The sequence below is a fragment of the Ahaetulla prasina genome, chromosome 7 (genome assembly GCF_028640845.1).
Source record: "Ahaetulla prasina isolate Xishuangbanna chromosome 7, ASM2864084v1, whole genome shotgun sequence".
Classification (NCBI taxonomy): domain Eukaryota; kingdom Metazoa; phylum Chordata; class Lepidosauria; order Squamata; family Colubridae; genus Ahaetulla; species Ahaetulla prasina.
In genome coordinates, this window is record NC_080545.1 from 7133281 (window position 1) to 7157658 (window position 24378).

General features: G+C 42.1%; 1 protein-coding gene across 2 annotated transcripts in view; it reads left to right on the forward strand.

Moving 5' to 3' along the window:
* The window catches only part of LRRK2 (leucine rich repeat kinase 2), a 114305-nt gene extending 95857 nt beyond the window's left edge, over nucleotides 1-18448 (forward strand). For both annotated transcript variants that reach the window (XM_058189535.1, XM_058189534.1), the window contains exons 44-51: nucleotides 332-526; nucleotides 4269-4462; nucleotides 5344-5416; nucleotides 8346-8530; nucleotides 10936-11088; nucleotides 12573-12781; nucleotides 14616-14687; nucleotides 15551-18448. In XM_058189535.1, the coding sequence (XP_058045518.1) occupies nucleotides 332-526; nucleotides 4269-4462; nucleotides 5344-5416; nucleotides 8346-8530; nucleotides 10936-11088; nucleotides 12573-12781; nucleotides 14616-14687; nucleotides 15551-15672 (1203 nt within the window). In that variant the 3' untranslated portion in view covers nucleotides 15673-18448. The remainder of the gene's footprint in view (nucleotides 1-331; nucleotides 527-4268; nucleotides 4463-5343; nucleotides 5417-8345; nucleotides 8531-10935; nucleotides 11089-12572; nucleotides 12782-14615; nucleotides 14688-15550) is intronic.
* Nucleotides 18449-24378: the final 5930 nt, after the last annotated feature.

Here is a 24378-nt window from a genome sequence, read left to right on the forward strand (position 1 = left end):
TCCAATATCTCAGGGGCTGCCACAAAGAAGAGGCAGTTGATCTATTCTCCAAAGCACCTGAGGGCAGGATAAGAAGCAATGGGTGGAAACTAATCAAGGAAAGAAGCAACTTAGAACTAAGGAGAACTATTCCTGATAGTCAGAACAATTAATGAGTGGAACAACTTGCCTCCAGGAGTTGTAAATACTCCAGCACTGGAAGTTTTAATGAAGAGATTGTCTGAAATGCTATAGGGTTTCCTGCCTAAGCAGGGGGTGGGACTAGAAGACCTCCAAGGTCCCTTCCCACTCCATTATTCTATTCTGTTCTATTCTAATGTGGTGTCTACAGGTTTATGAAATATTGAACTCTGCCGAACTGGTTTGTTTCCTGAGACACATTCCAGTGCCCTCTCCTTTTGCGTCGGAGTGCATGGTGGCTACAAACCAAAGTAACAAAAAAACCGGGATCTGGATCGGAAGCGGTGGCAGAGGGGAAGCCCAGCTGTCATTTGTCGATGTAAATACCGATGAATGCACCTGTAAAGTAGGTTTCAAGGTTGACCTTCCCATTGATGCTTCGTGATGTGTTTTTTTAAAAAAAATTATTATTATATATTTTATTTATACATTTTTCTCATACAAACACATGTGCTTCGTGAACGATGTGTTGCTTCAGTTTATCTGCTTGGCATAATAATCCCGTGTTGCTCCGAAAATAAGCCCTCCCCCGAAAATAAGCCCTCCCCTGAAAATATTTAAACACATGTGCAGCCGGTCCCCGCCATTTCCCCTGGTTAGGGTTAGGGAGACAGAGCTGGAAATCAGTTAAGACGGCAAGAGGAGCCCCGTCTTGCTCCACGCGCCCCAAAATAATAAGATCTCCCCGAAAATAAGGCCAAGCGCTACCCTATGGAACGAGCTTCCCCCTGGACTCCGACAAATACCTTAGGACCTTCCGCCGCGAACTTAAAACCTACTTATTTCGTCTTGCTGGACTCGCTTAAATTTTATATTATTAAATTGATTTATGGGTTTTAAATTTTTTAGTAAATTTTACTAAATAAGTAAGTAGCCAAATTAAATAGGTTTTTTAAGGATTGTTTTTAGTTTTGTATTGTTGTTTCTTTCTGTATTTTATTTGTGGCTGTACACCACCCTGAGTCCTTTGGGAGAAGGGCGGTCTATAAATAAAATTATTATTATTATTATTATTATTATTATTATTATTATTATTATTATTATTATTATTATTATTATTATTATTATTATTATTATTTCAAGGTTCAGAAAAATATAAGACAGGTTTTTCTTTTCGTGGAAACACAGTAGTTTTCCAATTTCTAATTTCTACCTCTATTTTCTAGCTATTAATAAAGCAAATCCCATATTAAAAATATTCTGTATCTTCTTTATCCTTTATTTTTAATGTCAACCTATCCATTTCCACCCAATCTTTTTGATTACACTTTCTCCTCTGTGGTTATTTCCTCTTTTTTTCCAATGCTATGCAACTACAATTCTTGTTGCTGCTGTCGGGATATGCAATATATACTTAATAGTGCATATCCTGGTATTGCAATATTGCATAATATCTTTTTCTGGTATTATGCTTAGCAAAAATATTTCTGCCTTATAATCTTAAGTGCCGTTTTATCACCTTGTCTAGCCATGTATGTATTTTTGTCCAATTTTTTTTCACTTTTGCACATGTCCACCACATACGATGCTGTGCTTCTCCGGCGATAAAGAGAATACAGGTAGTCCTCAACTTACGACCACAGCTGAGCCCCCCCACACACATTTCTGTTGTTAAACAAGACAATGTGTTTTGCTCAGTGGTGGGATTCAAATAATTTAACAACCGGTTCTCTGCCCTAATGATTTCTTCCAACAACCAGTTGGCCAAAATGCTCAGAAAGTTAACAACCGGTTCTCCCGAAGTGGTGCGAACCAGCTGGTTTGCACCACTTTGGGAGAACCGGTTGTTAACTTTCTGGTTTTGCTCCATTTCACGACCTTACTTGCCATCTTTCAAGATAGTGGAGAGTAGCCAGGCTGATATCTTTCAGACATCGCAATATTTGGCAAGGATGCAGTAATGAACTAATTGTCTCCTGCAAACTCCACTCCCCTTTTGCTCCTCTTAAAATCGTCCAGTGGTGGCCTTACTCCCAAGTCGACCCTTCTTCTGTCTTTTATCTGGCAACCCTGTGCATGCATAGACTGGGAACAGGCTCCAGCTGTTCTTCTGCCTCACTGACTACAAAGGCAGCTGATAACTGGCCTACAGCCCTGGCCCCCTCTCTGCCTCCGATACAGAGCCCTCATCAGAGCCTTCTCCAAAATCCAAGATCGGCCCTGTCCGAATCTGCTGCCAGATCCGCTGGCGGGCCACAACAGCTGGCTGGAGAATTCTGGGAGTTGAAGTCCACCTGTCTTAAAGTTGTCAAGCTTGAGAAACACTGCCTTAGATACTTTAATTCAAGGGTCCCCAAATGCCTGGGCCATGACTTGGGACTGGGCCGCAGCCGGTTTGTAACCCTAACCCTAACCATCCCCTCTGTCTTTCTCCCCCCACTACCGTGGTCACCACCGGTCCACAAAGCCAGGGGACCGCTGCTTTAACCATTGTAGCCATTGTAAGTCCAAGCACATCGAGTGCACATTAGGATTCATATTTCTTTGATTTATTTATTTATTCTTGATGAATTCATGGTCCAAAGTTTCCTCTTTTTCCTCCCTCTCTTTTTTTCCAATGCTATGCAACTACAATTCTTGCTGCTGCTGTCGGGATATGCAATATATACTTAATAGTGCATATCCTGGTATTGCAATATTGTATAATATCTTTTTCTGGTATTATGCTTAGCAAAAATATTTCTGCCTTATAATCTTAAGTGCCGTTTTATCACCTTGTCTAGCCATGTATGTATTTTTGTCCAATTTTTTTTCACTTTTGCACATGTCCACCACATACGATGCTGTGCTTCTCCGGCGATAAAGAGAATACAGGTAGTCCTCAACTTACGACCACAGCTGAGCCCCCCCACACACATTTCTGTTGTTAAACAAGACAATGTGTTTTGCTCAGTGGTGGGATTCAAATAATTTAACAACCGGTTCTCTGCCCTAATGATTTCTTCCAACAACCAGTTCGCCAAAATGCTCAGAAAGTTAACAACCGGTTCTCCCGAAGTGGTGCGAACCAGCTGGTTTGCACCACTTTGGGAGAACCGGTTGTTAACTTTCTGGTTTTGCTCCATTTCACGACCTTACTTGCCATCTTTCAAGATAGTGGAGAGTAGCCAGGCTGATATCTTTCAGACATCGCAATATTTGGCAAGGATGCAGTAATGAACTAATTGTCTCCTGCAAACTCCACTCCCCTTTTGCTCCTCTTAAAATCGTCCAGTGGTGGCCTTACTCCCAAGTCGACCCTTCTTCTGTCTTTTATCTGGCAACCCTGTGCATGCATAGACTGGGAACAGGCTCCAGCTGTTCTTCTGCCTCACTGACTACAAAGGCAGCTGATAACTGGCCTACAGCCCTGGCCCCCTCTCTGCCTCCGATACAGAGCCCTCATCAGAGCCTTCTCCAAAATCCAAGATCGGCCCTGTCCGAATCTGCTGCCAGATCCGCTGGCGGGCCACAACAGCTGGCTGGAGAATTCTGGGAGTTGAAGTCCACCTGTCTTAAAGTTGTCAAGCTTGAGAAACACTGCCTTAGATACTTTAATTCAAGGGTCCCCAAATGCCTGGGCCATGACCTGGGACTGGGCCGCAGCCGGTTTGTAACCCTAACCCACACCATCCCCTCTGTCTTTCTCCCCCCACTACCGTGGTCACCACCGGTCCACAAAGCCAGGGGACCGCTGCTTTAACCATTGTAGCCATTGTAAGTCCAAGCACATCGAGTGCACATTAGGATTCATATTTCTTTGATTTATTTATTTATTCTTGATGAATTCGTGGTCCAAAGTTTCCTCTTTTTCCTCCCCTCCCTCTCTTTTTTTTTTTATTACTTTTTTGCAACAAACAAACAAAAAGAAAATACATTATTACACCCTTGTGCTATACATAAAAAAGGAAGATTTGGGTCTTCGGATATATCCTCACGATCGCCAAAATCCACATTCTCGAGGTACAGGTACCGAAGCGTCCAATGTTGCAAGCGCAAAGTCCACAAATGGTTTCCAAGTCTTCCAGAAAATATCTTCTTTATACACACCACTTCTAATTTTAATATCACATGTCATTTTATCATTACCCCTCCCTCTCTTCTCACAGGACGTTGAGGATATTAGGATATTGTGCTTGGCCTTGGTGACATTTTCTGCGGAAAAGGAGAACTGGGTGATTGCAGGAACCCAATCAGGATCCCTCTGGGCCTTTCACACCCAAGATGAAGAACGCAAGCATCGGTTTCACACGATGTCTGATTCGGTCACCTGCCTTTACTGCAGTCCTTTGTCAAAGCATAAGTACGTGATAGGCACAAAAGACCGTGTCCTTTTGTGAAGGCCTAAATTAAATTGATTTATTGCTAAAAAACCCGATGCGTAGGGGATCTTCGCAACTAACAGCACCTGGTTAGAGTTAGATAAGGGTCAATGGAATGCAAGGTGGGTTGGGCTTAGTTTGCTTGTGGCTACATAGGAATTCTAGGCTAATGCCTCTTTTGACTCCGCCCCCAGCTTCTACCACTCCTACACTAAGGCCAATGGTGGGATTCAACTGGTTCGCACCACTTTGGTCGAATCGGTTTGTTAAATTGCTGGCTGGCCCCGCCCCAACCCTCCCCTCCCCTTCCAGAAATCCTCACAAGCCCCATTTTGGCTCCCAGTTAAATGCAAGGAGGCCTACTAGGCCCATATTTGCTCCCGGGTGTGTGTGCAAAAGGCCGAGTGCTGCCTGTCACACAGCCCCGGCCACGCCCACCGTGGCCACGCCCACCTAGCCGGTCATTAGGGCAGAGGACCGGTTGTTAAATTATTTGAATCCCACCACTGACTCTGTAAGGCTGAATTTAGATTCCATTCTGCACACTGCTTCAAAATAGCCTTAAAAATACAGAAGTGTTGATTTTTTTAAATGAAACGACTTAGTTAGTCATCGTGTACTTAGATGTTATTGTATGATTTGAGCACCGCGTGAGCAGCATGATTGCTGACTTTTGACACAGGGCTAATTGCGGGGCTGTTTTGAGGTTGACATATTTAGCTTGTCCTTTTAGTACACGGGCCGGCGATTTCAGCTTTTCTTATCTCCAGGGTTACACATTTAACTGAAAGTCTTTATTTCATTCAATTCATTTAATGCCTTTAAATTTAATTCATTTATGCATTTTCTCCTTCAATTTCAGCAAGTACAGGAACGTCTTTTTGGTGGGTACAGCCAATGGACAGCTGGCCATTTTTGAGGACCAGGCAGTCAAGGTACATATTCACTACAGTCTTCCAAGAGATATGTAATTAGAATAGAATAGAATAGAATAGAATAGAATAGAATAGAATAGAATAGAATAGAATAGAATAGAATAGAATAGAATAGAATAGAATAGAATAGAATAGAATTTTTATTGGCCAAGTGTGATTGGACACACAAGGAATTTGTCTTGGTGCATATGCTCTCAGTGTACATAAAAGAAAAGATACGTTCATCAAGGTACAACATTTACAACACAATTGATGGTCAATATATCAATATAAATCATAAGGATTGCCAGCAACAAGTTATAATCATACAGTCATAAGTGGAAAGAGATTGGTGATGGGAACTATGGGAAGATTAATAGTAGTGCAGATTCAGTAAATAGTTTGACAGTGTTGATGGAATTATTTGTTTAGCAGAGTGATGGCCTTCGGGAAAAAACTGTTCTTGTGTCTAGTTGTTCTGGTGTGCAGTGCTCTATAGCGTCGTTTTGAGGGTAGGAGTTGAAACAGTTTATGTCCAGGATGCGAGGGATCTGCAAATATTTTCACGGCCCTCTTCTTGATTCGTGCAGTATACAGGTCCTCAATGGAAGGCAGGTTGGTAGCAATTATTTTTTCTGCAGTTCTAATTATCCTCTGAAGTCTGTGTTTTTCTTGTTGGGTTGCAGAACCGAACCAGACAGTTATAGAGGTGCAAATGACAGACTCAATAATTCCTCTGTAGAATTGGATCAGCAGCTCCTTGGGCAGTTTGAGCTTACTGAGTTGGCGCAGAAAGAACATTCTTTGTTGTCCTTTTTAATGATGTTTTGATGTTAGCTGTCCATTTGAGATCTTGCGATATGATAGAACCTAGAAATTTGAAGGTTTCTACTGTTGATACTGTGTTGTCAAGTATTGTGAGAGGTGGAAGTATGGAAGGGTTTCTCCTAAAGTCTACCACCATTTCTACGGTTTTGAGTGTGTTCAGTTCCAGATTGTTTTGGTTGCACCACAAGGCTAGTCGTTCGACCTCTCGTCTATATGCCGATTCGTCATTGTCTCGAATGAGACCAATCACTGTTGTGTCATCTGCGAACTTCAGTAGCTTAACAGATGGATCATTGGAGATGCAGTCATTGGTATACAGAGAGAAGAGAAGTGGGGAGAGCACACAGCCTTGGGGGGCCCCTGTGCTAATTGTACAGGTATTCGATGTGATCTTGCTTAGCTTCACCTGCTGCTTCCTGTTTGTTAGGAAGCTTGTGATCCACTTACAAGTCTGTTCCGGTACCTGTAGCTGGTTTAGCTTAGTTAGAATTAATGGCAGACCTGTTCGTAATAAACCCTTTTTTTGCGTTAATATAGAAAGTTTACGCTTTCTTAAATTTTGACAGATGCTATTCAAATAATAGCAGGAAGAGAGGGGGCAATAAAGCGAAACGGAATTGTACAGATTGTCCTTGAATTAGTGGTTTTATCGATTTCAATATTGTCGTCCCCCTTTTATTTTCTAGTTTTAATTCGCTTTTTTTAAAAAATGGGCTCTTTTTACAACAACGTTGCCTTTCATTTAGAGACAACTTTTTGTAGGAGCGCCGTGTCAATTTAAGTTGCAAGTTTTGCATAATTTCAGAAACTTTGACATCAGTATGACTAGAATAATGTCTGTAAAGTCGGTAAAATGAGGACGCAGAGTGTTGGGGGCACTGTGCTGATCTCTGTAAAAGCGCTTAGAGAGGGCTGCAGAGTACTATGAAGCGGCATGTAAGCTTAAATGCTATTGCTAATAGCCAGTAATTTGAGGAAATAAGGCTTTGGGTGAACATGATAGCAGTCTTCCACTACTTCAGGGCCCATCACAAAAAAGTGAGGGTCAACCTATTATCCAGAGCATCTGAGACAAGGACAAGAACCTACAGGTGGAAGATGATTACAGAGAGGTCCAAGTTACTTAGAAGAAAGGAGAAGTAAATTTCCTGATAGTGAAAACAATCAGTGGAACAACTTGCCTCCAGAGGTTCTAAGTGCTCCATCACTGCAGGCTTTTTTTTTTTATTTGAATTTATATCCCGCCCTTCTCCGAAGACTCAGGGCGGCTTACACTATGTCAAGCAATAGTCTTCATCCATTTGTATATTATATACAAAGTCAACTTATTGCCCCCAACAATCTGGGTCCTCATTTTACCTACCTTATAAAGGATGGAAGGCTGAGTCAACCTTGGGCCTGGTGGGGCTTGAACCTGCAGTAATTGCAAGCAGCTGCTGTTAATAACAGACTGTCTTACCAGTCTGAGCCACAGAGGCCCCTATTAAATTTCTTTTAAGAAGAAATTGGACAACCATGATACAAGGTCTCCTGCAGGGACTTGGATTAGAAGACCTTCAAGGATCTTAGGTCTTGAGATATAGTAGAACCTAGAATCGCCACGATATTAAAAAAAAAAGGTGTTGAAATTCTAGAAAGAGTGCAGAGGAGCAGCAAAGAAGATTAGGGGACTGGAGGCTGAAACATATAAAGAGCGGTTGCTGGAATTGGGTATGTCTAGTTTAATGAAAAGAAGGACTAGGGGAGACATGATAGCAGTGTTCCAATATCTCAGGGGTTGCCCCAAAGAAGAGGGAGTCAAGCTATTCTCCAAAGCAGTTGAAGGCAGTACAAGAAGCAATGGGTGGAAACTAATCAAGGAGAGAAGCAACTGAGAATTAAGGAGGAGTTTCCTGACAGTTAGAACAATTAATAAGTGGAACGACTTGCCTCCAGAAGTTGTGAATGTGAAAAACACTGGAAGTTTTTAAGAAAATGTTGGATAACCATTTGTCTGAAATGATGTAGGGTTTCCTGCCTGGGCAGGGGGTTGGACTAGAAGACCTCCAAGGTCCCTTCCAACTCTGTTTTCTATTCTATAACCCAATTATTCTATGTTTATTTTCTTGTGTTTTCTCTGCAGGGCAAATGTGCCGCACCCTTAAGGATGTTTCTCATCGGAAGTGACAGCACTCCACTGATGTGTTTAAGTGAATCAAATTATTCCTCCGACAGAAATACCATCTGGGGCGGCTGTGGATCGAAAATATTATCATTGTCCAGCGATTTATCTACCCACAAACTCATCGAGACCAAGACGAGTCAACTGTACGTTTGTCTTGCTTATCTTTTATCAGGCGGGTTTTTCTGTCTTCTACCTGCATTCCTAAAACATACCGTATTTTTCGGACTATAAGACGCAGCTAAATTTACAGGAGGAAAATAAGAAAAAAAATGTTTTTGGGCTCCGCACGTCACTTTTTCTCCCTCCCCGGCCCCCAGAAGCACACACTGCAGGCCAAAAACGGGCTCGGTTTGGGCAAAAATGGACCGTGCGGAGAACTGCAGAGTGGTTCTGGGGGCCGGGGAGGGCAAAAATGCGACGCCAGAGGATTCAGGACGCCAAAAACTCCCGTATTCAGTCTATAAAATGCACCTAAATTTTCACCCACTTTATACTCCAAAAAATACAGTACTTTTTAATAGTGTTGCTTTTCACTCTGTCTGGAAGATGATCTTGTCTGCATATTTCCGGTGGCACGTTGAGGGTTCCTAATTTTTTTTTTATTGCTTTAATATCCAAAAAGAAAGAAAGAAAGAAAGAAAGAAGAAAGAAAGAAAGAAAGAAAGAAAGAAAGAAAATGCCTAGACAAACAGAAATCAAGAAGCAGCAAATGTCGTTTATTTAATGAAAGGAAGTCCTCACTTAATGATTGTAATTTGGGGCCAACAATTCGATCGCTATTGAAAATATATCTGCTGAATATAACTCCTCATTGGTGACAAGAAGGGCATCCGGCCAGTAAACACACAGCTCTGTTCAGTTGCCCAGATTCCACCTTGCAAGGGATTATGGGAGTCATTAAAAGAAGATGAGTTCTGTCACTAAGCGATGCGGTTGTCAAATGCAAAGATCATGTGATCACCCCAACTTATTTCGCAGTTGGGTGAATTCCACACAGTCACAAATCCCAACTCCATGTTTGCCATTTGTAGCTTCCTTCCAGCTTCCCCAACGACTTTGCTTGTCAACAGAGACCACGAATGGCAACCGCCATAATTGTGAGTTGGTTTCCAAGTGTCGGAATTGCAATCGTGTCACCCTGAGGATGCTACGATGGCAACATCTTCAGCGCCATTGTAATTTGAAATTGTAGGGAGAATCTCCCCCTTTTTTTAAGATAAGAAAGCTCCAACATTAGCAAAGAAATGCCCCCCTCTGCCCTCCCAGAAGAAAAAAAGGCTTTCCTGAAGTAAAACCACTCAAGTGGCCGGCCCTTGTGAATGGATAGTTTCCATTCACCAGGACAAACTATTCCATTCGTAAACAAAAAGTCTTCACAGAAGGCTGGAATTGATCCGATTAAAAAGCACACACACACACAGAGAGACAGACAAAAGACACCTAAAATCTACATTCCCCACCCAGCTCCAAGGACAGGGCATGACTTCCCAGCCACAATGAGACAGACATTATGCTATCACTGGATGTGGTTTGCTTATCACTGTCAGGTTTCCAAGTAACATGCCCATAGCAAACAAAACTCTGAGGCAGGCAATTTCCTCGAAGAATAGGTTTATTGGATATGTCATATTGGCACAGGCTGGTGGAAAACCGATTCTGAATATTCTCACGGTTTCCCACCTAATTAAAAGTGAAAGTTTGGCACTTTCTCAAAACAATCAGTCACATGGTCCAGTTGCTAAGTGTCGTGTTCCACTCCTCCTCTGATGGCCGGGTCTGGGAAGTCTGTATCCAGCATGGCCACGAAGCCTCTGCAGCTTTGCCAAATTCCTGTCAGAGTTCTCAGGGCAGGCAGGAATCCAAGGTGTGACTTCAGCAACCAGATGAGACTTTGCCTGACTCAAGGAATGGCCAAAAAGCAGATCCTTTATATAGGCTATGGGGTGTGGCTCCATGACTCAGCACTTATCCAGGCCTGCCCCTCCCTTCCTTTTGCTGACGTCGCCTCTCCATTCTCCGGAAGCGGGGATCTGTCCACGTTTTGTCCTCCTGCTCAGCTGCCGGCAATTCTAGCTCATGGCTGGCTTCGTGCTCATGTGCTATAGGAGGGAGGTTTGTTTGCTCAGTCTGTCCGGGCATGGTGTCAGGGCTGGGGGCTGGAGGCATGCCAGGCCATTCTTCTTCACTATCAGTCTCTGGCTCAGATAGCAGGAGATGGGAGGGGCCCGGCTGCGGAGAGGAGGGCGGGCGAGGCACAACACTAGGTGACTCCAGTCCCCGCCTTCCGAGCACCTGGAGGAATGTCCTTGGTTCCCAGAGAAAGTGTTTTGCTTCGCCTACAACACCCCAGCTATCTCTATTCCTTCCTCCCTATCCCTCTTCTCTGGTTTGTCAGCACCGAAGTCTCAAAATGGCCTCAGTCAGGCCAGCTTCAGGGTCGACAATCAATCGCCTTAATCAGTTTATGCATTGTATAGCCTGTGGTGTAAACGCCACAACATCATTTTCTGATTTTCTTTTTCTTTGTGTGTCTGTCTGTCTGTCTCAGGTTATGTCACAAGGACTACTGCAATGCCAATATTATTTCTATAGCAGTAGACAAATTTATCTACTTGGCAAAGAAGGACAGCTATTTTGTTGAGATTTGGGACAAAAAGGCAGAGAAGCTTTGCGAACTAATTGACTGTGTGCACCTACTAAAGTGAGTATCGGATATCCCACAGAGTCTGCGATATCTTGCGAGGTATATATTTATGTATGTACATAGCGTGTGTATATATACATATGTGCAAGTGTGTTATGTAGATGTTTGGGTAGATATATATTTTCTCTGAAGAGAAGACAACAGAATTTCATTTTTAATGTGGGCCACTGTGCTCACAGTAAAAAAAAAAATGACAGATATCTTACCTTACTTTACCTTACCTCAGTGATGGCTAATCTTTTTGCTTATCTTATCATCTTATGTCTCATCTTTCTTGTATCTCATCATCATCTTATCTCTCATCTCTCATAGATCTTACCATATCTCTCATCTCTCTTATATCTAATCTTATCTCTCATCTCTTATCTGTCTTAAATCTTATCTCTCTTCTCTTCTCTTTTTTATATCTTATCTTATCCTCTTCTCTTCTCTTCTCCCCTCCCCTCCTCTCCTCTCTTCCCCTCCCCACCCATCCCCTCCTCTCCTCTCCTCTCCTCTTCGTCTCATCCTATCCTATCCTATCCTATCCTATCCTATCCTACCCTACCCTACCCTACCCTACCCTAGCACAGCACAGCACAGCCCATCTTACTTTACCTTACCTTATTATCTTATGTTACAGTATATCTTATATCTTATATCTTAGCTTATCTTAGTTTATCTTAGCTTATATCTTATATCATCTTACCTTATCATCTTATCTTATCTTCTCATCTCATCTTATTTATTTTATTTTATTTATTTATTTATTTATTTATTTATTCGCATTTTTATACCACCCTATCTCCCGAGGGACTCAGGGCGGTTTACAGCCTGATAAAAAACATACATATAAATACAGAATAAAACATCAATTAAAAAACTTATTAAATAAGGCCGAATATTTAAAATAGCAATAAAAGTAATAAAAACCCCAATTAAAACCAAATTCAAAATTTAAAATTCTAGTCCAGTCCTGTGCAAATAAACAGATGTGTCTTAAGCTCGCGGCGAAAGCAATCCTTTGATGAAGGTATTTTTTTTTCTTTTTCTTTTATGTACACTGAGAGCATATGCACCAAAACAAATCCCTTGTGTGTCCAATCACACTTGACCAATAAATTCTGTTCTGTTCTGTTCTATTCTATTCTATTCTATTCTATTCTATTCTATTCTATTCTATTCTATTCTATTCTATTCTATTCTATTATCTTCTCACCTCACCTCACCTCACCTCACCTCACCTCACCTTATCATTTTATCTTATCTTGTGGTATATCTTATCTTATCTTATCTTATCTTATCTTATCTTATCTTATCTTATCTTATCTTATCTTATCTTATCTTATCTTATCTTATCTTCCAAATGGAAGAACGTGATCTGACACAGTTTACCATTTAACTTTTTTATTAGTTTATCAAAATATAAAACACAAAGGGGAAAAAAAAAAGCATGAAAAATCTGACAGGGTTCGGACATGACAGGCTCTCCTGTTTTTCAGAGCTGGGGTACCAAAACTGAATACAGAATCCAAGCAAAAACTCGCTTACCCGGGACGAGTGAAGAGCATCTGTCTCCAGAAAAATACGGCCTTGTGGGTCGGCACCGGAGGAGGCTACCTCTTACTACTTGACCTGTCCACCCGCCTCCCCATATGGATCATACATGATTTCTGTCGTTCAGTGAGATTCATGATGACAACCCAGCTAGGTAAATTGTTTGTTTGTTTGTTTGTTTACATTTATATCCCGCCCTTCTCCGAAGACTCAGGGCGGCTTACAGTGTATAAGGTAATAGTCTCATTCTATTTGTATATTTACAAAGTCAACTTATTGCCCCCCCCCCAACAATCTGGGTCCTCATTTTACCTACCTTATAAAGGATGGAAGGCTGAGTCAACCTTGGGCCGGGCTTGAAACTGCAGTAATTGCAGGCTACAGTGTTCTCATAACAGGCTCTTAACGGCCTGAGCTATTCCAGCGTATATACCAAAAAAAAAAAACTCAACAACATCTGCACTCTTGGTTTTAAGAAATCAAGAAATTTAACACCCTGTTTGTTTGATTTGTCTTTGGCCTTTACTTTAAGTAACAGGAAGAAATATTGTACATACAGGTAGTCCTCAACTTATCACCTTATAATTGAGCCCAAAAGCGTATGTTGCTAAGTGAGAAATTTGCTAAGTGAAGAAAATATATACATATATGTAAAAAAATATGCATCAGCTATATTAATTTGATATGATGAAGGGAACAATAGGACAGGAACGGTAGGCACTTTTGTGCTCTTATGCACGCCCCTTATGGTCCTCTTAGGAATGGGGTGAGGTCAATAGTAGACAGTTTTTGGTTGAAGATTTTGGGATTTTGAGTAGAGACTATGGAGTCAGGTAGTGAGTTCCAAGCATTAACAACTCTGTTACAGAAGTCATATTTTCTGCAATCAAGTTTGAAGCGGTTGACATTTAGCTTGAATCTATTTTTTGCTCTTGTAATATTGCGATTGAAGCTGAAATAGTCTTTTATAGGAAGGATATTGCAATAGATGATTTTGTGTGTTAAACACAGGTCATGTCGATGGAGTTGTAAGTTTTCTAATCCCAGGATTTCAAGTCTGTTGGTATAAGGTATTTTGTTGTTTTCGGAGGAGTGAAGAACTCTTCTAGTAAAATATTTCTGGACTCTTTCTATTGTATTTATGTCAGAGATGTGGTATGGGTTCCAGACGGATAAGCTGTATTCAAGAATAGGTCTGGCAAATGTTTTCTTGGCTCTAGTTAGTAGTGTAGAGTTTTTAGAAAAGAAGCTGCGTAAAATTAGGTTTACAACTCTTAGGGCTTTTTTCGCTATGTAGTTGCAGTGAGCTTTGGCATTAAGGTCATTTGATATGAGAACTCCAAGATCTTTGACAGGGTGGGGGTTGTCAGTTAGGTAATGTCCATCAAGTTTGTACTTGATGTTAGGGTTCTTTTTTCCAATATGTAAGACTGAGCATTTGCTGGTTTTCTTGCCACCGTTGGGTAGACTGGGCTGAAGCCACACAGAACGGTCCCTTATATTTTCCAGGACGGCCCCACTAGCTGGATATGGCTGCAAGACCTGTGTTTGACACCCTTGGAGTAAAGAGCCAATTATTTCTTTGACTTTGAAATGTAACTTGTCTCATTTCCAACTGGGAGACATTTGAAATTCAAATACCCTGGCTTCCTGGATGGCCATATCTTTCTCCCAAGCTTTAAACACGCTGATGAGTCTGATGAGGTTGGTAGAAGCAAGATTTTCCTGAGTTGTCTCCAAAATGGTGGGAAGGAAGACTTGCCAAATCTCACACAACTTTCTGATGCTTTGGCGTTTTTGCTTTTTTTATTATTATTATTTAAATTTATATCCCGCCCTTCTCCGAAGACTCAGGGCGGCTTACATTGTGTAAGGCAATAGTCTCATCCATTTGTATATTATATACAAAGTCAACTTGCTTTGACAGGAGAGTCCCTTGAAGAATAAAGGATAATATTTTAATTCGTTTTTTTTTTTTTTGATCCAAGGCGCCCTCAAGAACGTCGTTCTGGTCTTGGGTTACAGCCATGAAGAGGAGAGCAAAGACGGACACATTAAAGGTAAGCATGCGTCTGTTCTTCATCTGTCCTTATTTTGCAGTGAGCCGCAACACTAGCTCTGGCAAGGCGATGCGTCGGATGTGGTTTTAAAAAAAAAAGGCTTCAATCATAATCATGGCTGCTGTGGGAAGAAAAACCCACCTAGTTCAGTTCCAAGCTGGGAGAAAGGCGCTGGAAAAATAAAATGGAGGCTGACTGGAAAGAAGGATTCTGTTTACTGATGAACAGCACCAGCATTTAGTTCTGGGACAGCTGACAAATTAAGATTTTTATACTACCTGTGGGGGATGGGGGTGGCCATGGCATTGACACAGGACTCATATCGGGGGCACCTTTGGTGGCCAAGCGTTAAGGCAGGACTTCCCTGAGACCTTCCTCACTCATTATAATCTTCCTTCCTTCCTTTCTTCCTTCCTCCCTCCCTCCCTCCTCCTTCTCCTTTCTTCTCCCTTCCCCTCTTTCCTTATTTTTCCTTCCTTGCTCTCTTCCCATCTTTCCTTCTCTTTCTTTGCCTTTCCTCTTTCCCTTTCTCCTTTCCTGTCACTTTGTTAGAAATTCTGTTTATATAAAGGACCACAGAGAGCAAACAAAGCACAGTCACCATGTGCTTTACTGCTCAACTATTTGAACTGTAACAGGAAACAGGAAACTACTTATAACAAAAGAACATAGAGCATATACTAGAGATCCAAACTTGTAAATACTGCCATCTACTCACTGAATACTACTGCAGTTGTTGCATAGAAATACATCCCAATGATGAATTCCTGACCTACCTCTCTATTTTGGCTCCTGAATGCAAGAACTAACAAATGTGCCCACCATTTTTTGTGCTGATTATTTTTATATGATTTTCTTCACAGGGATACAATCTTCTGTGTTTATCTGGGATGTGAACCTGTCACATGAAGTGCAAAACTTGAGGAAACATATTGTGATGAGGCAAGCGTTAGCAGAAAAGATGAAGCAATTTTCATTGGATTGAAGGAATTCACTAGATTTACACAATTGAAGTTAGTTTCGTTGAAGAAGGACGGGGTGAAATACTCATTAAATGCAACATCACCACTTGGTTTCCTTTCCAATGAAACAAAAATATTAATTATACAGCGGTGTTTAATATTCCACACTAAAAGGATAAAAGTTGTGGCAGCACACCAATTTATTTCTTCTGGTTTCCGATGCCATGAGGTTTAAATTAATTCTCTTTTGCTACTTTTCCTACGCTTTTTCCTACGCTTTCCGTAGGTATAATTCAATTCGTGTTTTAAGTACACGACTTAAAATACAGAAGCTATTTAAATACCAGGAAATTTAAAGGCATCATAAGTATAATTTTTGATAACACCAATTCACCTTTGGGTATTTTTCAAAATAATTTGGATGAAATGTTTCGGGCTTCACGTCTGCCCAAAGTTTTTCTCTGGCTTTGTTCAGCTCACGTATTTTCCCCCCCAAGGTTCTGTCTAAGGTGCTACTGCTGCTTTAAGGATTTAACTTATTGAATTTTATGTGTCCTTTAATAAAAGGTTACACGAATGTCAAGATTTTCTTAGGTTTTGGGTGGAAGCCAGAAAAAGGAAGACCGTTCTAATGAATTAGAGGGAAGTGCTGTGCTCACAGGAGATCTGAAACATTTCAAAAACAAATGAAGTGTTAGTATCACTTTACGCTGCCTTGGTAAGGCCACTCTTGGAATGCCGCATCCAGTTCTGGTCACCATAATACAAGAACGATGCTGAGACTTTAGAAAGAGTGCAGAGAAGAGCAACAAAGATGATTAGGTGTCTGGAGGCCAAACTGTGCGATGAATGACTGCGGGAATTGGATATGTTTAGTCAAACGAAGAGAAGGACTAGCGGTTGATACGATAGCAGTCCTCCAATATTTGAGGCTGCCACAAAGAAGACGGGATCAAGCTATTCTCCAAAGCAGCTGAGGGCAGGACAAGAAGTAATGGGTGGAAACTAATCAAGGAGAGAAGCGACTTAGAACTAAGGAGGAATTTCCTGACAGTGAGAACAATTAACCAGTGGAACGGCTTGCCTCCAGAAGTTATAGGTACTCCCATCACTGGAGGTTTTCAGGAACAATCTGGAAAGTGATTTGTCCGGAATGATATAGGCAGCCGGTTCAAACCGGTTCAGGCGAACCGGTAGTGAAAATCGTGGGTGTGCCCGTCCCAGCTCTATGCAGTCCTATTTACACATGTTTTTGAGCCCGGGTACATGCGTGGAAGGCGTTCACAAGCAAAGCACATATGCAGAAGGCCATGGGCATGCACAGAAGTGGCCATGCGTGTGCACACTCACATTTGCAAACCAGTAGGGAAAGTAAGTGAATACTGCCCCTGAACATATGGTCTCATGCTTGACCAGGAGGTTGGACTAGAAGACCTTCAAGGTCCCTTCCAACTCTGTTTTTCTGGATTCCTTCCAAATAGTTTTCAGAGTGGGGAGGACAAATAGGTTCGCTGTTACTGTTACTCCGATGTGAATTTTCACATCTGAATGTTGCCTTCTGCATCCAGCGATAAAGAGAGGAATCTCTAATCAATATATTGACTTTGGTGTTATCCTGTCATTTATAATCAATGTGCAAAACTTGGCTGTGTTATTTTTTCCCCTAAATATACCGTGTTTCCCCAAAAATAAAACCCGGTCTTATATTAATTTTTGCTCCAAAAGACGGATGAGGGCTTACTTTCTAGTTAGGTCTTATTGTCGTGTCCCACTCCTCCGCTGACGGCCGGGTCGGGGAAGGTATCAAGCGTGTCTCTGCAGCTTTGCCAAAGTCCTATCAGAGTTCTCAAGGCAGGCAGGAGATCAGGAAGTGACTTCAGCAATCCAAGTTAGACTTTGCCTGACTCAGAGAATGCCAGAAAGCAGATCCTTTATATAGGCCATGGGGTGTGGCTCCATGACTCAGCACTTATCCAGGCCTGCCCCTCCCTTCCTTCTGTTGCCGCCGCCTATCAATTCTCCGGAAGCGAGGATCTCTCCAGGCTCCAGCTGTTGGTAATTCACATTCCTCAGGTTCACATGCTGTGGGGGAGGGGGAGGGGTCTACTTGCTCCATTTGTCTGGGCATGGAGCCAGGGCTGGGGGCTGGAGGCACGTCGGCCGTTCGTCTTGCTCGGCCTGTCCGGGCATGGTGCCAGGACTGGGGGCTGGAGGCATGCCAGGACATTCCTCAGCGTTCGGCAGGAGATACGAAGGACCCGGCTGTGGGGAGAGCGAGCGAGACACAACACTTATTTTAGGGGAAATACAGTACTAAATGCACCCATCTGGCTGACAGTCTTAACTGGGGCTTAGTTTTTGGGGGGGTAGGGCTTATATGACGAGCATCCTGAAAAATCATGCTAGGGCTTATTTTCCGGTTGGGTCTTATTTTCCGGGAAACAGGGTATTATAGACCTTTCCACGTTTTGTGAAAGCAACTAAGATTCAGTTACTAGCAACTTGAATCTTGGTGGCATGTTACAAGCATGGGGATATCCTTTTCTGATTTTCGCTGCTGGGAAGCTTTTTTGAACCCTCGTGCTTCTAGAATGAAGGATGTGCTTTTTCTCTCAAACAAATTGGAATTATCAGGAAGAGGAAAGAAAAAAAAATGTAAAATTGCCAATTTCTTTGATTTTAGTGACACAGCCTGAAGAATGAAGTGTGCTCACATTTCTAGACATTTTAAATCCTCATCTGGAAATAAGAAAAAAAAAGAACTTTTTTTTATAATGACTCTGTGGTTGCAGATTAATTGCGGTGACACTCTCGGGACAGTCTTATTTTTCCCTAACTGTTTTGTGTATATGCAAAAATGTAATTTAAAAACACGTGTATATTTTAAAACATAACCAGCATTTCTGTATTATCTTAAAGCGAAGCAATTTGTTCTGTATATTATTCGGGATCTAATCTGTGCAGTTAACAGAGTTTTTATTCGCGATTATTTCAAATCGAATAAAATATTTTGATACCGAGTCCAGCTTGTCAGTAATTCAGTTCACTGAGGTAAAAACATAATGCCTGGATAGTTCAACTCTAGCAATAATACATTGGTAGAAAAATGGGACATGGTGGCTCAGTGGCTAAGATGCTGAGCTTTTCGATCGAAAGGTCGGCAGTTCAGCGGTTCGAATCCCTAGCGCCGCGGAACAGGGTGAGCTCTCGTGACTTGTCCCAGCTTCTGCCAACCTAGCAGTTCGAAAGCAGGTAATAAAATGCAAGTAGAAAAATAGGGACCACCTTTGGTGGGAAGGGAACAGCGTTCCGTGCGCCTTTGGCGTTGAGTCATGCCGGCCACATGACCACGGAGACGTCTTCGGACAGCGCTGGCTCTTCGGCTTTGAAACGGAGATGAGCACCGCCCCCTAGAGATAGGAACGACTAACACATATACATGAGGGGAACCTTTACCTTTATCTTTAGAGATTAATAATACAGTAAGTCCCAAAGGTGCTTTTTCAGGAGGCAACTGAACTTCCTTTCTTTTTTCTTTTGAAGATGTTTCGCTTCTCATCCAAGAAGCTTCTTCAGCTCTGACTAAATGGTGGGGGAATGGAAGGATTTATGTTCCTTGCGAACAGCTGGTTATTTGAATCCTTTTAGAGGGTCATTGAGGCCACTTGGAGGTTTATCTGTGTCCTCAGGGTCACCTGGTTCCTGTAGTTTGCAATTTTTCCAGCTGTCTGCAAGGAATAGAAATCCTTCCGTTCCCCACTATTCTGTCAGAGCTGAAGAAGCATCTGGGATGAGAAGGGAAACATCTTCAGAAGAATAAAACAAGGAAGTCCGGTTGCCTCCTGAAAAAAGCACCTTTAGGACAACCATGACCTGGATGACTGAGAATCTCTACAGACTTTTAGCGATACAATTTGGGATGAACACCCTTGGAATGGTGTGGGAGTAGGAACGGATTTCCAGAAGAAAAAATGCAGACTACAGGAACCGGAAGCATCAATCAGGTAACCTGAGGACACAGAACAACCTCCAAGTGGCCTCAAGGACCCTGTAAAAGGATGCAAATGACCAGCTGTCTGCAATGAAATCCTTCCATTCCTCACTATTCGGTCAGAGCTGAAGAAGCTTCTGGGATGAGAAGCGAAACGTCTTCAAAAGAAAAAAAAAAACAAGTCCAGTTGCCTCCTGAAGAAGCACCTTTGGGACAACCATCCCTTGAATAATTGAGAATTTCTACCGACTCTTCCATTGAGGACCTGTATACTGCACGAATCAAGAAGAGGGCCGTGAAAATATTTACAGATCCCTCGCATCCTGGACATAAACTGTTTCAACTCCTACCCTCAAAACGACGCTATAGAGCACTGCACAACAGAACAACTAGACACAAGAACAGTTTTTCCCCCCGAAGGCCATCACACTGCTAAACAAATAATTCCCTCAACACTGTCAAACTATTTACTAAATCTGCACTACTATTAATCTTCTCATCGTTCCCATCACCAATCTCTTTCCACTTATGACTGTATGACTGTAACTTTGTTGCTGGTAATCCTTATGATTTATATTGATATATTGACCATCAATTGTGTTGTAAATGTTGTACCTTGATGAAGGTATCTTTTCTCTTTTATGTACACTGAGAGCATATGTACCAAGACAAATTCCTTGTGTGTCCAATCACACTTGGCCAATAAAATTCTATTCTATTCTATTCTATTCTATTCTGTTCTGTTCTATTCTATTCTATTCTGAAGATTAAGTGATCTGGGCAGAACAAACGGCCAGGATCCCTGTTTGACTCGGTGGTTCCGGCGCAGGAATATTTTCAAGCCACCCATCAATTTGTTTTGTTGCTTCCCTAAACCGTATCCGTTAATTATTCTATGAGCTACTTGTTATCATGGATTGGAAGCTTCTGGTGGAACCTTTGCAGCATCTTGATACGGGTGCAGCAAATATTAAGATTTACGACCACAATCCAGCCCAAAATTTACATTGCGAAGTACAACTACAGTCATTCCTGCGACAACTATGGTCAAAAATAAAAGTAAACTGGTACAAAACTCACTGAACAGCTATCTTGCTTAGCTGATGGAAATTTTGGGCTCCGTTGTGGTCGTATGTCGAGGACTACCTATATTTTCATGATGCTTTTTGCTTTTTTTTTTTTTAAAAAAAAAGAAAGTGCTGTAAAATGTACAATAGGTTTGTTTTTCTAGCATGTCCAAGAATTGTACTGTTCTTTCTCTTGTTTTGTTTTTCTTCTTCTTCTTCTTGGTGTCAGCAGAAAGCTGAAATTGTGTAAAAACTCGCCTTTCTTTTGCGCAATATTATTTCATTAAAAAAAAATGGCCTGAAGTTTTGTGATTTAGAAAAATTGAGGGCATCAGATTTTCAAATTGAATTGCAGAAGTCTTGCTTTTCCACTTCTGTTGCAGCCTAATAATAGAATAGAATAGAATAGAATTTTTTATTGGCCAAGTGTGATTGGACACACAAGGAATTTGTCTTGGTGCATACGCTCTCAGTGTACATAAAAGAAAAGATACGTTCATCAAGGTACAACATTTACAACACAAATGATGGTCAGTATATCAATATAAATCATAAGGATTGCCAGCAACAAGTTACAGTCATACAGTCACAAGTGAAAAGAGATTGGTGATGGGAACGATGAGATTAATAGTAGTGCAGATTTAGTCAATAGTCTGACAGTGTTGAGGGAATTATTTGTTTAGCAGAGTGATGGCGTTTGGGGAAAAAACTGTTCTTGTGTCTAGTTGTTCTGGTGTGCAGTGCTCTATAGCGTCGTTTTGAGGGTAGTATATATATTATTTATTTATTTATTTATTTTATTTTTTATTTTATTTGCATTTATATCCCGCCCTTCTCCAAAGACTCAGGGCGGCTTACACTATGTCAGGCAATAGTCTTCATCCATTTTGTATACTATATACAAAGTCAACTTATTGCCCCCCAACAATCTGGGTCCTCATTTTACCTACCTTATAAAGGATGGAAGGCTGAGTCCAACCTTGGGCCTGGTGGGACTTGAACCTGCAGTATTGCAAGCAGTTGCTGTTAATAACAGGCTGCATTAGCCTGTTGAGCCACCAGAGGCCCTATATAGTATATATATTATATTATATATAATAATAATAAAAAAACAGAATTGATGCACAATACACCAAAACGCATGCAGCAGTATTTCTTTTTAGCTGTATACCTTGAGCCTGTCCCCAATTGCCAGGTTTGTGTGTGTGTGTGTGTGTGTGTGTGTGAATATTTGCCCGATGCACTGCAAAATTGAGTCTTCCCAACCTAAATGGGCTTATTTTTATCTTTACATGCCAGCCGGTTCCCTTGAAGATAGATAGATAAATTAAATGTCTCTCTAGAGGTGAGCTCTGTTTGTAACCTCCTGCTTAAATTTCACTGGCATTTGCACAGAATGCAAAATATTTCTGCCTTGGAAGAGATGGAAGCTTTCATCACCCCCTCTGATGTCGCCTCTTAGAACGATGCCAGGGACTGTCACTTCATCGCAAACCAGGTTATTATTAACTTTGTTGCTTACGCAAGCCATTCTGCCGCCCCGTTCCTGCAGTACGTATATTCAACTTTGAATTTCTCATTTCTGCCTTTCTCAGCTAAATTTGCTCCCCAAACTCTTTGACAGTAGGATGCAGATGTTCTCCTGTATTGGATGAGAAGAAAGAAAGAAAAATAATAATAATCATAATCTTGCAAGGGTCCTAACGGTGAAAAAACAGTCATAAGTCGCTTTTTTCAGGGCTGTCGTAAACTTGGAACGGTCACCAAACGAATGGTTGTATGTCAAGGACTACTTTATTAGGGTAAGAAAATTAGACCAAATTTTCTTACCCTAATAAAGTAGTCCTTGACTTACAACCATTCGTTTAGTGACCGTTCCAAGTTACGACAGCACTGAAAAAAGTGCCTTTCCTTCCTTCCTTTCCTTCCTTCCTTCCTTCCTTCCATGACCTCCCTCCCTCCCTTCCTTTATTCTCCTTCCTTCTTCCTTCCTTCTTTCCCATATACTTCCTTCCTTTCCCTATCCTTCCTTTTTCCTCCTTCCTCTATCCTCCTTCCTTCCTTCCCTCCCTCCCCTCCTCTTCTCTTCTCTTCCTTCTTCGTTTCTACCTTACTCCTTCCTTCCTTCCTTCCTTCTTCCTTCCTTCCTTCGTTCTTTCCCATATATTTACTTCCTTTCCCTATCCTTCCTTTCTTCCTCCTTCCTCTATCTTCCTTCCTTCCTTCCCTCCCTTCTTCCCTCCCTCCCCTCCTCCCCTTCTCTCTTCCTTCTTCGTTTCTACCTTACTCCTTCCTTCCTGTCTTCTTTCTTCCTTCTTTCCTTTTTTCCCATATACTTCCTTCCTTTCCCTATCCTTCCTTTCTTCCTCTATCCTCCTTCCTTCCTCCTTCTTCCTCCTCCTTCCTCTCTCTTCTCCTCTCTTCCTTCTTCTTTCTACCTTCTTCGTTTCTACCTTACTCCTTCCTTCCTTCTTTGCCATATGCTTCCTTCCTTTCCCTATCCTTCCTTTCTTCCTCCTTCCTTTATCCTTCTTCCTTCCTTCCCTCCCTTCCTTCCCTCTCTCTTCTCCTCTCTTCCTTCTTCGTTTCTACCTTATTCCTTCTTCTTTCCTTCCTTCCTTCTTTGCCATATGCTTCCTTCCTTTCCCTATCCTTCCTTCCTTCCTCCTTCCTTTATCCTTCTTCCTTCCTTCCCTCCCTTCCTTCCCTCTCTTCCTTCTTCATTTCTACCTTATTCCTTCTTCTTTCCTTCCTTCCTTCTTTGCCATATGCTTCCTTCCTTTCCCTATTTTCTTTTTGGGGGAATCAGCTGGTTTGCTTTGTGAAAAAGCCAAGTTTCAAACTTCTTCTGCTTCAAGAATTGCATGGTTAAAACCAGGGGTGAGATGCTAGGGGTTCGGGAGAACCTCTAGCTAAGATTCTGTGCAGTTTTGAGAAACCCCAAATCCCACTCCTGGCTGGCCCTGCCCACCCAGCCCCTCCCCTCCTAGGAGTCCCCACGGGGCCCATTTTGGATGCAGGTAAGTGCAGGGCACAAGCGGAGGCTCGGGGAGGGCAAAAAACGGGCATACTGGAAGTTCGGGAAGGCCGGAAAGGGGCCTCTGGAGCCTGGGGAGGCCATTTTCTCCCTGCCGGAGGCTGGAGGAAAGGCTCCAGAGCCTGGGGAGGCCAAAAATGCCCCCCCCCCACACTGTGGTGCAGGAGGCCGACTAGGCCACACCCACCATGGCCACGCCCACCCAGCAATGGGGCAGAGACCGGGTTAAAACCAACTGTCTTTTTCAAAAAAAAATTGACCTTCGAAGCAATTTCTGTGCCGGAACTGTTTTCCCAAAGAGGAATTTCCATGTGATCTGATGGCTTTTCTTGAACAGCTGCTAATCCTTAACATTTCTTATCTGTTGGATATTTATTTCTTCCTTCGGTATGCATTTCTGGCAGGCTGCAGATGCTCAAGCCATTTCAGCGCCTCCAAATTTGTGAATTTGTCAACAAGCTGGGTGTTCTGTCTCCCCTCGCCTCTGTCCGAGCGATGGCTTAATTAGCCGGCACTATCAGCTCTGGCAGCAAACTAGCGAGTGTCTGCCAAGTGTCTCTGTTATCTCCCTTGATGCCGATGAGTCAAACAGTACTTCAGCTCTAGTCAAGCAGTTGATTTGCCTGCTACGAAG